Source organism: Lissotriton vulgaris, chromosome 5, assembly GCF_964263255.1.
Source record: "Lissotriton vulgaris chromosome 5, aLisVul1.2, whole genome shotgun sequence".
In the NCBI taxonomy this organism is placed as follows: domain Eukaryota; kingdom Metazoa; phylum Chordata; class Amphibia; order Caudata; family Salamandridae; genus Lissotriton; species Lissotriton vulgaris.
In genome coordinates this window covers 441,518,791-441,532,258 of record NC_141693.1, presented here as the reverse complement: position 1 = coordinate 441,532,258, position 13,468 = coordinate 441,518,791, and the positions used below count along the sequence as shown (strand labels likewise).

Sequence of the window (13,468 nt, the reverse complement as noted above, 5' to 3'; positions counted from 1 at the left end):
AGGTTGCCCCATTCAATCTCCAAGCATGAAGGTGCAGACTCTGGAGGTGGGGGTGTTGAACCTGCCACTGTGAGAGGAGGTCTGCCCTGAGAGGGAGACAGAGCGGAGGGTGAGATGAGACGTGAAGGAGGTCTTGGCCAATCCGGGACCGTCAATATGACTTGGGTCCGGTCTTGGTGAATCTTCCTCGGAACCTGAAGAATCAAGGGCATGGGAGGGAATGCGTAAAGAAGCTGTGAGCCCCAATCTAACTGAAAAGTATCTCCCAATGCTCTCCACATCGAATACTGGAGTCTGCAGAATGACAGAAAGTGCAAGTCCTCGTGAGTGGCAAACGGGTCTAACTGAGGAAACCCCCACGTTATGAAAATGTGATGGAACCACCTCTGGATGAAGATGCCACTCCTGATCGGCTGAGTACTGCTGACTGAGACTGTCCACACACACATTCAGCACTCCGGCCAGAAGATAAGCAATCACGCACATCAGATGGTCCTGAGCTTAGGACCAGAGCCGCAGAGCATCTCTGCAGAGACAATACAACCCTACTCCTCCCTGTTTGTTTATGTACCACATTATGGTAGTGTTGTCCGTCAGGATCTGAACCGACTGCACGCAAAGGGAGAAAAGAAAGGCCTTGAGAGCCAAACATCTTGCCGGCAATTCTAGAAGATTGATGTGAAACAATCTTTCCTCTGGATACCAAAGTCTCTTGATCTCCAGATCCTCCAGATGAGCACCCCACCCCAGAGTGGAGGCATCAGTTATCACTGTGGCCACCGGAGAAGGAGGCTGAAACCGCTTCCCTTGAGACAGGTTGTCTGGAACACTCCACCACTACAGCTCCGCTGCAGTATCTCTAGAGACTCTGGCCATTTCCCCGAGATACCCGTTGCGTTGAAACCACGGCCTGCGGATGCACCACTGGAGTGCCCTCATGTGCAAGCGCGCATGGTTGACTAACAGTATGCAGAAAGCTAATAGATTGAGTAGGCGCAGAACCTTCAGGACTGGAACAGCCACTCAACCATGAAACATTGTAATCATAGCTTGGACATCTAGAATCCTCTGAGGAGGTGGGAAAGCATAACTTAAAGTAGCGTCCAGTACTGCCCCTATGAACAGGTTGCTCTGATAGGGCACCAGGGGAGATTTGGTTACATTTATCGAAAAACCCAAGTCAAACAACAGCTGTGTTGTAACTTGCAAATGATGAAGTACCATCTCTGGCGACTGCCTTGAGCAGCCAGTCATGCAGATAGAGGGAAACAGGATTCCCCGACCTTCTGAGATGTGCTGCTACCACCGCCATCACCTTTCTGAAGACCCGTGGTGCGGATGTAAGACCGAACGGGAGGACCACAAACTGGTAGTGTTGGGACCCCACCATAAAACAGAGATACTTCTGATGCGACTCCAGGATGGTAATGTGGAAATACGCATCCTGTTATTCGATCAACACCATCCAGTCTTCCTGCTGCAGCGCCAGCAGAACATGAGCTAGGGTCAACATCTTGAACTTCTCCTGTTGAGTTAAAAATTCAAGATCCTGAGGTCTAGAATCTCAATCGGCCATCCTTTTTGTGGATCACGAAATACCGGGAGTAGCATCCTTGACCTCTTTCCTGCTCCGGAACGACCTCTATTGCAGCTTTCTGTAGCAAGAACAGGACCTCTTGTTGCAGGAGCAGCAGATGGACCGCCGTACACCAGCCCTGGAGATGGTGGAAAGGAGGGGGATACGTACCAGAAAGCAAGGGCATACACATTTTCTACAAGATTCGAAACCTAAAGATCAGATGTAACAGATTTCCAATTTTGTAAAAAATGGGACACCCGACCTCCTACAAGTCCAACATGCTCTAAGATAGGGGATCTAGAGCTGCTTCCCTGTGGAGCCAGTCGGGGGAACAGGAGAGGAGGAGGAGCAGGAGTCTTGTTGGCGAGCAGATCCTCGAAGAAGACCTCTTACCTTCCCTCTGTACGTTTATACAGCAGGTTCTGTTGTTGCTGCTGCTGTCGGGCCAGAAAAGGAGCAGCCTTCCCAAAGCCCCAAAATCTTCAGTATCCCCTAGGATGAGATTGCAAACCTAAAGATCTAGCAGTAGCTCTACTATCTTATAAACACTGTAGTGCTGAGTCAGTCTTGGTCGCAAAGAGTCTAGAGCCATCAATGGGAAAATCCAACAGAGTGGAATGAACATCTGGAGAGAAACCTGCTCCTCAACTAGGCGTGCCTCCTAGTTACCACCGATGAGCCCATCACCCTAGCAATGGAGACAGTCATGTCAAGTCCGGACTGAATATCCTGACAGGCTGCAGCTTAAGTGTTCAACAGCACCTCCGTGAAGTGGCCCTGCACATCCTCTGGCAGTTTAGGAATCACATCCTTAGCGGACTATCAATGCATGGATGTAGCATCTCAACAGGCACGTAGCATTAGTCGACTTCAAAGCCATATTGGCCGATTAAATACCTTTTTAGCAGACTGTTTTATTTTTTTGAAACCCTATTCCCCGGAATGGATGGAAAGGAACCAGAGGATTGTTTCGAAGAACATGAAGGTTGAACCACCAAGCTCTCGGGTGAATGAGTGTTGATAAAAACGCTGGATCCCCAGGTGCACCTTTGTATCGATCTTGCCACCGTTCTGGATACAGCTGGGGCAGACACAGGCTTTTGCCAAACTTCCATGATCAGTTCCATCAAAGCTTTCATTCACTGATGAAGGGGAGTGAAGAACCTCCGTCAAAATGTATGATTTGACCTCTGCAATAGGCAACTGTAAATCCAGAAGGACAGCAGCCTTCCTTATAACAGAATGGTAGGAAGAAACCTCCTAATAAGGAAGAGCTTTGGTGATGTATCCAGCCCACTACCTTCCTGAAGTCCTTCAAAATCATTCATGGGATCCAATATCGTCTTTCTCCACTTATTCCTGTTGCTCCTGGAATTCCTCCTATTCCAGAAGCCTCTGAGTTCCTTCTTGATTGTATCTTCGATATTGGCGTCAGCATCGCCAGAGACTTTGGAGCCGGCTTTAATGAAGGCCATTCAGGGACCGCTGGAGGCGCCGCACGTAGTCAAGACTGGAGCCTGACGGCACCAGAGAATAGCCCATCTTTCCCTCCTGGGACTGTATCAGCGTTAAGAATCTCGGCTTTGGGAAAGCCCAAGTCGGAGTCATAGGCATGAAGGCATAAAGAGTGCCTGTGCATAATAATGGGGTTCCACGGGGCTACCGGGCGCACCGATAGGTCAACCGCCCTGGCAAACATGCCATACATTGCATTTAAAAATGCGGATCTGCACATGGAGCCGCAAAAGGTGGGTACAGATTCGGAAATGACTGATGTGGAATCGCCCGAGGTCGCAAGGCTGGTTCTGGCTGTGGCGCCAAAGACGTCAGGACGAAGTGGCCGGAGGCAAAGGAGTCGCCTCCCTGGGCACCAGAGAGCGTCTCGGAGTCGGAGAATGCACCAGAGTCACCTGCAGAGATGTTATTCTTCATGTGACACCGCAGGGCTGAGGACCCCGACTTCGGTCACTTGTCTTTAGAAGAGCGACGCTTGGAACTATGATGCTGCTTCTCCTTATGTTTTCTCGACGAATTCGAGGTGTGTGGAGTCGGCGACTTTGTCCACTTACAACCCCTCTTCTAATTCTTCGCCCTGCGCCATGAATAGTTTTGCTACCATCTCCTTGCGTGTCTTCGGGTTCATATGGTGCCACAAAGAGCATCCCTCGATGTCTTAGTCAGATGGCAGGCTCCAAAGGCAATCATCGTGGAGATCCATGATGAACATAAGTCCCCCACATTCCCTACAATGTTTGAACCATGATTTATTTCTGAGTAGCTATTGCACTGCTACAATTATAGATAGACTGTAACAATGTTAACCACAAAGAAATGGAGTCCAAGGAAAACCGTTAAGCGTCAACGGCACAGAAAAAAGGGAACTAACGTCAGCACGCCAACGAGGACTTCTTATGGCTTCAATGACATCTCGCGGAGTCGCGAGCAGAACCATCCATTGTGTCGTCCTCGTCGACGTGGGAGAGCTATGAAAAAAGTTTCCATGGAATGCTGCGCATGGGAAAATTCAAAGGTGAGGAATCTACAGGCAGATGTATCCATCAGAAAGAGGAGGAACTATGGTGGCATTCACTTATATACGGTTACATGTCCCCAGTGATTGATAGAGAGAGGGGCTCATAGGAAGTGCAGTTTTCAGTTTAATAATGTTTATTGGCTACTGTATTTTCTAAAATTAAAGAAAGAGAAGCATAATCCTCGTCTTTGTATCCTTAATAGAATTAAAAATTCTTGATGCAATTACTAGTGATTTTAGAGCACTTCAGATTGACACTCACCCAAAGTCCCTCTCTTTCAGCATGATGCATATTATTTATAGTGTGCAAACTGAGTAGTAAGACAGCTGAAGCGATCTTGATTGCCACACCATCCAACACTGATGTGAACTATTTCTTTAGAGGATGACCACATGTATAGAGGCAAAATGCTGTCACTCACAGTGAGAGCATCAGGGGCTGAAGTGGGCTGAATAATTGACCCATGCTGGATGATAATGTGAAGGAAAGCAGCACAAGCCAATGAAGATAGCTTGAAGTACCTTTATGTATATGTACATATGTGTTTTTATTTTTAAAACAGGAGTCTGGTGAGACAAACCTGCCACTAGGCCAGACCAAAAATATGTCCTTGTTTTCTTGTAGGTTAGAATTGTCAGTTGGTACAGTCGAAATTATGGTTTCATTTCAGAAGTGTACAGATGTATAGTATCTACACCCCACCATATAAAAGGTCCAGATCCGATGTCAGACAAAAATTATTTAAGTTGGAAACTGTGTCCAGCTGCATTGTTGGCTTCAAAGAACGTGATCGTAGTCATTCTTATCAGAACTGAACTGAAGGTGAAAACAAATACTTTGAGAAAATAAGTTGAAATATTCTGGAAAAACCGCGGGAGAGTGCAGCAGAATGTGAACATGCAACAGATACATGCAGCACATCAGTTGAAACCCAAACAATTGTGAAAGTGAAAATGCTTTTCAGATTCACCTAATAATGAAAAAAGGTCTTACCTCCCACATGTATACATTGCTCTTTACTTGAGATCTTTTTTTCTTCTCTCCAACAAATGGTCCAAACTTTCGCCCCTTTAATATTCGCGTTGTGGTCCAAACACCTGTAAAAACAAATCACACTGTTATAAAAGTATGTTTTCTTTAATTTCGCACATAGAGCCTAAAAAAACATTACACACACAAAACTTTTTTTAAAAAAGAATTAATGTTACAAAGCTTGTATCTTACAGCAATAGGATGCTAAAACTATTTTTACAGAGATTTAACAACTAGAAATAACACGAGTTCAGATGAAAGCAACAATTTTATTTGTTGAATCAAGAGTAAACGATTATACACGACCATTGGACTTTATTAAAGAGGAAAGGCCGGAGGTAAATCATGTATTTAGGAGGGGTGAAGGAGTAAGGTGGCATGCAAACAAGCCCAAGTGGTTCATAAGTGAAAAAGGTTCTCATGTAAAGCGCACAAATGCCTTTGGGTCGAGTTTGCGCTATATAAAAAACTGCAGGGAAAAAAAGTTCATTACAAAAATCAAAAAGGAGGAGATCAATTAGAACTGCCTTTTTATTTGCCATGAAGTTAATGCAAAAAAAATTCCCAACACAGCCAATTTTATTGACAATTTCAAGAAAGATTCCTTCCACAGCTAACTAAATCCAAAGTCAGATTTCAACTGTTTATTGTCTTGAGAGCAGAAACCTTAGTGTTGACACATACTTTTATTTTACAGATTTCGCCCTTGTACTGCTGCAGGGATGTACAAAATGTGCTTCATTTGCATTTGACTAATTAGGGGATATTTCAGGAAAGTTACGGAAAATGGAAACATGATTGCCAATGCGAAACAGGCATTTGGTGCTAAATCTTTGCACAAAATGCATATTGGAGTCAGTTTTGGGCGGGACGCCTAATTTCATGATAAAACCAGCACTGGCGTTGCCAATAGGTCTCGCAGTAGGAACGTTTGAGCTATTGGTTTTGTAAATGACATTTTATTTTTTTGTTTAGTGATTTACAATGCCCATACTTTTAACTTTTTGCATTAGGAAAGTTTGAGCGATTGGTATTGTAAATGACACTTTTTTAATTTATGTGTTGGTTTTGAAAATAGCAAAATGAATAGCTTTGTCAGTTACAATGTCAATAGTTTTAACTTTCGCAAATGGGACACCTATAGCATTTGTAATGCAATGTGTGTTGTATTTACGTGACTTAGATGTATTGATATTACAAATAACAATGGCTTTTAATTTTGTAAATAATTAATACTTAAATAAAAGTTATTGTTAATTTATATGGCAATAGCTTAAACGTTTGTAAATACATTTTGTGAAGATTATGTTCAGTGTATTTTATTGTGACGAAAATCCAAGAACATTGCATTTGCACCTACAAACACATATGTGTTGTAGCACTGAGTGGTGTGAGGGGGTGAGGGGGTGTGAGGGTGAGGGTGGGTGAGGGTGTGAGGCTGAGTGAGGGTGAGAGGGTTGTGAGGGGGGGTGAGGATGAGAGGGTGAGTGAGGGTGTGAGGGTGAGAGGGTGAGGGGGTAAAGTTTGGAAAACAGGTTCTGGGTTGGATGGGAGATTGTACCAATTAATTGCAGTGCCGTGTAATCTACGCTCTCTGTCATAATTTTCTTTGTCACTTACAGTATCCCCTTTCCCTCGTTGTTAAATAGCTACTGGACACTTAACATTTTCATTGAGATGAGTACTACTGTGACATTCACAGTTTGCCCCTGACCCAAACCCGTTCTCCAGAATGAGGTGTCTAACACCGTCATCCTCCGTCTTGCAGTGTGACGTGCGGGAGTTAGCAATGTAAAGCAGCCATGCCAATGTGCCAATTTGGATGGCAGGGTCTCTTACAGTATCCTCCAGATTTATGTATCTGTTTTTTATGTGAGCTGAATTGTTGCGTAGGTATTCAACCTGCCAGGACAAAGGAGCTGCAATCTGACAGTTAATGACTCCCTGCTCTCTGACTTGTGCCATAGGGAGGTCTTGGCTCTGCCTAGTTGTTAAGCTGTCTCCCATAACTGACTTCACTTAACAACCTGAGCCGATCACACGATAAACCTGATTGAACCCCATAGTCATAAAACAGCGAGGATAACGCATTTAAGAAAACGTTTTTGTAAAATTCGGGGTGCAAACAGCTACGTTTTATACCGAAGGGAGACAGATGATATAGTTTAGCTGTCAAAAGTGTAAGGTCAGCGTTGTTTGCATGCAGCAGAAGGATAGAGCAAAGTGAAATTCGAGGACGTTATGTAGGGAGACATAAAACCCAACACAATGTATCAGATTTTTTTCCATGTGTTTGAAGTTCGGTGATCCTATTCATTTAATTTGCCACAAGGAAATTCGAGTAAATGCTTGGCGTTATTGGCTTTAGAGCACAACACTAATTCAAGTAACCATGACTAACCAATAACTACTGTACAAACCACTAACCTTGGGTTTTGGAGTAGCATGCTAATCTTTGTAAAGCGCTTCAACTCATAGTAACACTGAGTCAGTGCTATTTAAATGCAAGTAAAATGCAATACACATCATGTTTTTGCAACAGTAGTGTAATCAAAATGGCAGAGAAATTTCTTCACGTAGTTAGGCTTGTATGCCCACCCGCAACCCAACAGTATGCTACCAGGGTGTATGTCCCCACCTTTGATGTGTCCTCCACTGTAATGTCCAAGAACTCGCACCCCCTGTCACTTGGTATTTGATCTCGGCACAATAAGGATTCTCGAGTATGCTGCATCCAACACCCTTCCTTCGTGCCACTGACAAAGATGTACCGAACGCACATATATCTACATTTAAAAACAGATTCCTCCAATCCTGTCTCCCACGATCACGTGTCGTATACCCCCCAGCCCTATGGTCCTAGGTTGCAGTCCTCTGACTAAGATAGCAGGGTAGTACTGCTCGCTACCTCCCCCTCCCCCATTGTGAAGTCGATAGGTACACTAGGGCTTTTTCCCAGCATGCCTGATACCCTCAAAGAACCCTCCCTCCCAGCCCCCGGCTCTCCTCAGTGTATGTCTATCTACAGCACTCACATTAGTGCGTCTAAGCGGCGGTGGTAGCACGTTGTCTCTCTGCACGGAGTACCAGGACCCCGGGGACGAGATAGGGCTGCCCGCGGCACGGAGGGGGTTACTGAAGGGGGTTGGGGAGGGGGTCAGTTACATTGAAGGGGTAAAGTACCGGATTGAAGGTTAGACATTTAAAATAAAAGGGGAGAGGGGAACGGGGTGGGGTAACCAACGATGGGCTATGCAACTAGAGAGGGTGTCAAAGCAACTCTGGTCTTTCGGGCTTGACACCTTGATACAAACGCAATCGATTTCATGGTAGGGGGTGGGGGGAGTTGAGGTTTAAGAGCAAAAAAAGACAGCGCAAATTCAAAACCAGGATGCATATAAATAAGCGCTCCCGGGAAACTGAAAGTACGGCCGAGCCATGAATAATTAGGGGAGGAGAAGCCGCCACCACATCAAAGGGAGAAGCCCTTTGATGTGGTGGCGGCCGTGAAAAAAATGCAATTAGGAGGGAGGGAGGGAGGCTGATGCGCGTGCTTGTTTGGTCACGTGAACTCAAAGAAAACTGCAGCAAAAAGCCCTTGGTTTGACGAGGATTTTGAGGACATAAATTCTTGCTCCGCTCAATGCGCTTGCGCGCATTGATAGGTCGCGAGACCTAAAATATATAACTCAAAAAACTCAAGCACCACAAACTGCCAAAGCTCACATTCTGGTTGGTTACGCTGTTCCTTCGCGCTAAAATGTTTCCATGGAAGGCAAACATTTACGCAACTGTGCACAATACCGTAATTTCAGTAATATCATAGAACAAATACAAGGCAAAATCACAAAAATAACGCAGGATAACTCTGGTTATGTTATGTTATGTTAAGTGCCATTTGTAAAGCGCGCTGACGCCGAAGCTTTCTGGTGCAAAGGACATTTCTCCTGGGCCTATTACATACCAGCAGCGTGAGATTTTCAGCAACTGGCACACAGAAACGGAGGTTAGAGGTGATTGTCTATTACAAAAAATCATAATACACTTGCTGATTTTCAACAACCTACTGCCACGTAATATAGGCTTCTATCCTTCTTTGGTATACTGTAGTAACCAGCACATTCACATCATGCCTTCAAACTGGAAGGTATCCAGTACTCACTACATAAGACTATGATAGAGCTCCTAGGTTCGTCTATAAAATCACCTGCTCTCGCATTCATACATTCAGATGCAAATGACTACCTTTAACTGCTTATTTTATTCAGTATCACGAACCTCACATCACGTTAGCACAAACCATTATGTGGTATGGTAACTTACTAGTCCTATGACCTATCTCTGTGCCTCGTCTTCTTGTTCCTACAGTTAATGACATGGTGGGTGGTCCTTGGTGGACGTTCTATGGAGCTTTAATCTATGCCATGGGGATGACCGCATTGCTGCTACTGATGAGTTTTACCAGGGGTTATACCATGTGGATCTGTAAAATGAACTGATATCCTATGTACTTTGAAAATTAAGTAGGTGTTCAATATCTGCCTGCCTCCTGTCTTTTTAATGCAAAACTCAAGTCATTCCATTATGGTAGAGTCTAAAAAGGTATTATACATCACAGTGTGTCATGGGCAAATTCACATTACACTCCTACTCAGATAAATGAAATTCAAGATGTTGGTAAGTGCAAAGATTGATTTAACTGGATTAACTTATAAAGGCTCACTAAGTCTTATCATCCTCTATTTTCCCTCTGCATAAATGCAATCCTGCAGACACACACAAAGTAACACTCTGCCTTTCAAGGTGGTGGTGTGATACATATGAGCCCACTGCCTAACAAAATCATGGTCCTGTATTTTCCATCGACAGCCCTCTTTGTGGTCGAAGCCTACCAGACCGCACAGGGGTCTGGTTGCGAAAAGACGTACTGTGGGCATTCTGAAAGCTTCCCTTGGATAGCATTCACCCAGTGCTTACCATTGGCTTTGTGGTTTGTATCTCGCATGTTTCTGGCTTTCTATTTGCTGCTTTTGTTTATTTTAGGCTGTCCAGCATGTCTTTGTCCCTCGGCGGAGAAAAGCTTGTCCCATTGCTCCTTTATTTTTCCATGACTCCTTGCTTTCTGTAAACAAGCTTCTACATTTTGCTCTTATCTGGTCACGTTTGAAGTGCGTTCAAAGACAGACTCCAAATGTCAGGCTCTGTCTTCTGAAGGAGCATGGTGTTTGCATTTCTTTCTCGGACTTAAAAGTGAGAGGATTAATGTGCCAATCTTTCCAAGGACTGGGAAAGAACAGATTTTTTCTCAGCACACAAAAAAATTTAAATGTCTGGGAATTAACTGTGCAAACATTTCAGCATACATCAGAATTGGGAAACCACAAATGGAGCAAATGTTTTTGTAATACGGAAGTGTGGTGGAAATAAATATTTTAATATGCTCAGAACATACCAGTATCCTAGGTGATGCCATTTCGACACATTATCGTTTGCGCGCTGAATAGTTTTATCAGTAAAACTAGTTTGCGCAAATGTAATGATCATGTCAACTGAAAAGTGTTGTTTGTAATGGCAATGCGCTAACACAGCATGCATACTCTACACTAAGCCACTCCAATCTACTCCACTTCACTATGCCAATCTGCTACTCTCCACTCTACAACACTCCAAAATACTGTACTCCACTCTAGGGCACTCCATGCCTCTACTCCACATTATGCCCCTCCACTCTACAACACTTTACTCTACACCCCTCAACTCCATGGCACTCTACTTCTCTCCACTTTACTACACTATGCCACTTCACTCTGAGCCTCTCTAAGCCACTCCACAACTCTACTCCACTTCACTCTACACCAATCTATGACACTAATCTACAACACTCCACTTTACTACACGTTATTCCACTCTAGGTCCTCCACTCTACGCCCCTCCACTCTTCTGTACACCAGTAATATGTAGCCACGCTGAATAGCAGCCACGCTGGTGTACAACATGACTAAACACAATGGCAAAAGCCAACAGCTCTTGCATAGGCAAGACCTATTGGCTTTGCCAATGTTTGTCTTATAATTTCACATTTAAGAAAATTTACCACCTTTCCCCATCGCTTTGGATTTTGATGCTAGCTTTTCAGGGTGTGAGGGCAGTGCGATATTCTTTCCTAAATAGCACTACACTAACTTGCTGAGATTTTGGTCTATGCCTTGATCCCGCACAGCTGCAACCTAAATCACTCAATAAAATAGAAGATTTCGGATTTCATCAATCAATCAATCACTACCCACAATTCCAAATGTTTGGCCTAAAAGTGCCACAAAATGATATCCATATCACAGTAATGAAAGGACTAGTTGTTTATTTATTTCCAATATACATCTGTCTCCTTTATTTTAACATAACTAACAGCACATTACATTACAGCTATGGCACAGAAAGAAAGAAGTGCTCAATTCTAACTTCTCCATCACTACCTTCACAAACAACTAAAATAAATAGGTAAGCTCCTTTCTTTAAATCCTGGTTAACGTTGGTCTTACAAAATGAAACACAATAAATGCATTCTCAAACGTAATTAACTACAAAGAATAAATAAAAGCTTACAGAGCGAATGTAAGACTTGCAAAAAGCCAATTCTTTAAGCAAGAGATGTTTAATTGTCACTGTGAAATATATATTTGTTTCAGGCCCACAACCAGATCATGTATCTGTTAATATAATCTTAAATAAATCAACAATACTCAAATCAAATTCTTTGTAATAAAGTTTGTTTTTATTTTTGCGAATGATATAAAAACATCAGTCCAAAGTTCATTCATGCCTTTGCCGTGTAAATTAGTCTCTTCTACAAAACACCCATGCTAATCTAAACCTCTGTTATAGGTATCTCAATGAAGTTTCATTCAGCGTTTGACTCCTTACTACATTCTCAATTTCCCATCTCAGCAAACCCTCACTTGGGAAACCAATCCGATAGTCATTTGCCTTCCAAAAGACCTCAATAATCTAACTCAAACAATTGCTCACAGTTCTTCATCAAGGTCAATGTTTCCCTCCTGTCTAGTTCTGTTAGTTCTCTTCAAAAAGCTTGCATAACATCCATTTTGAAAATTCTACGGCCAATTTAGCAAAATGTCACAGTTTAAAAATCTTGAAAATGACCATCCAATCAAAGACGTGTGTGGAGTATAAACAACCAAGTCGATTCACATCAAGGTCGATTCAGCACTCAACACTATACAAAACACGTGCTTCTTCTTTTATTGATAGAACCTCCTGCTGTAACATGAAGGCTCAGAATCAAACATTTTGCTAGATTCCTCTCCCCTTGTACGGTTGAAAAAAGATCCCATAGCACTCTAGTCTCAAAGAACTATCCCATTATTTAGACTCCTGTTTAGTTTGAATTATCTCATTTTTAGATGGGAGTAGTTAAACAACAAAAAAACTGATTCATTCAATAACGGACTATGTCTACACCAAGGTAGTCACAACTCGGATGAATTCTTGTGACATATCGGAGAAGAATGAGCCAGGTTGTATTGTCACTAAGAAATGTGACAGACAAGGCATGAGGGTACTGAAAACAAGAAAGACCCTATAGTTAAGGAGTAACAGTGGCAAAATGAACATAACCATATTCTATCAGGGGTCCCTGGATCGGTCTTATTCACAACTTGTCTGTACCTCTCAAAGAAATACTAAAAATAAAGTGAGGAGGGAAAGCAGCATAGGGCAGACACTGAATTATGGAAAGAAAAGATTCCCTAAGACCGCTAGGCAAATTCTGTATTGCCCTGAAAACCAAAATAATGCTTCCAAAATTTTGTGTGCCCGTTTTCAATATAGCTGGCATGCAAATTGCTCAGAAAGAAACGTGTCCGCAAAATTTTACAGATGCAGCCAATGCTCTGGTGGAAAGTGCATAGGCATTGGATGAAAAATGCGACCTGTGTATTACATATTACAGAGAGATGTTAAAAGTCATCCATCTGGCAAAAGTGAGTTTGGATGCTGGCTTTCTGACAACTATAACACCGGAAGTGAAAAAGAGTTGACCAATAAAGTAAGAACTGGACAGAAGAGGGCCCCTAAAAATCTATGATAGGAGATGGCAAATCAGGGCAAAAGATCAGTTCAATAAACACTAGTCCTGCCTCACCACTTATATTTTCATAGGTGTAACTCAATTTCTTTAATGTATCTATTTCGTTATTCAAACCTATTCAAAGAGATTTTTTTAGCTCATACATTTATTTTATAGGTTTTTTTTTATACAGGTCATCCGAAGTTCAGAAGACACATTCATAAGTATATCCAATTG

The 13,468-nt window shown here is 42.9% G+C and overlaps 1 protein-coding gene across 3 annotated transcripts in view; it reads right to left on the bottom strand.

Moving 5' to 3' along the window:
• Positions 1 to 13,468, bottom strand: part of PRDM2 (PR/SET domain 2) — a 434,311-nt gene that overhangs the window by 245,317 nt on the left and 175,526 nt on the right. For all 3 annotated transcript variants that reach the window (XM_086921861.1, XM_086921863.1, XM_086921862.1), the window contains one exon: positions 5,107 to 5,210. In XM_086921861.1, coding sequence (XP_086777987.1) covers positions 5,107 to 5,210 — 104 coding nt within the window. The remainder of the gene's footprint in view (positions 1 to 5,106; positions 5,211 to 13,468) is intronic.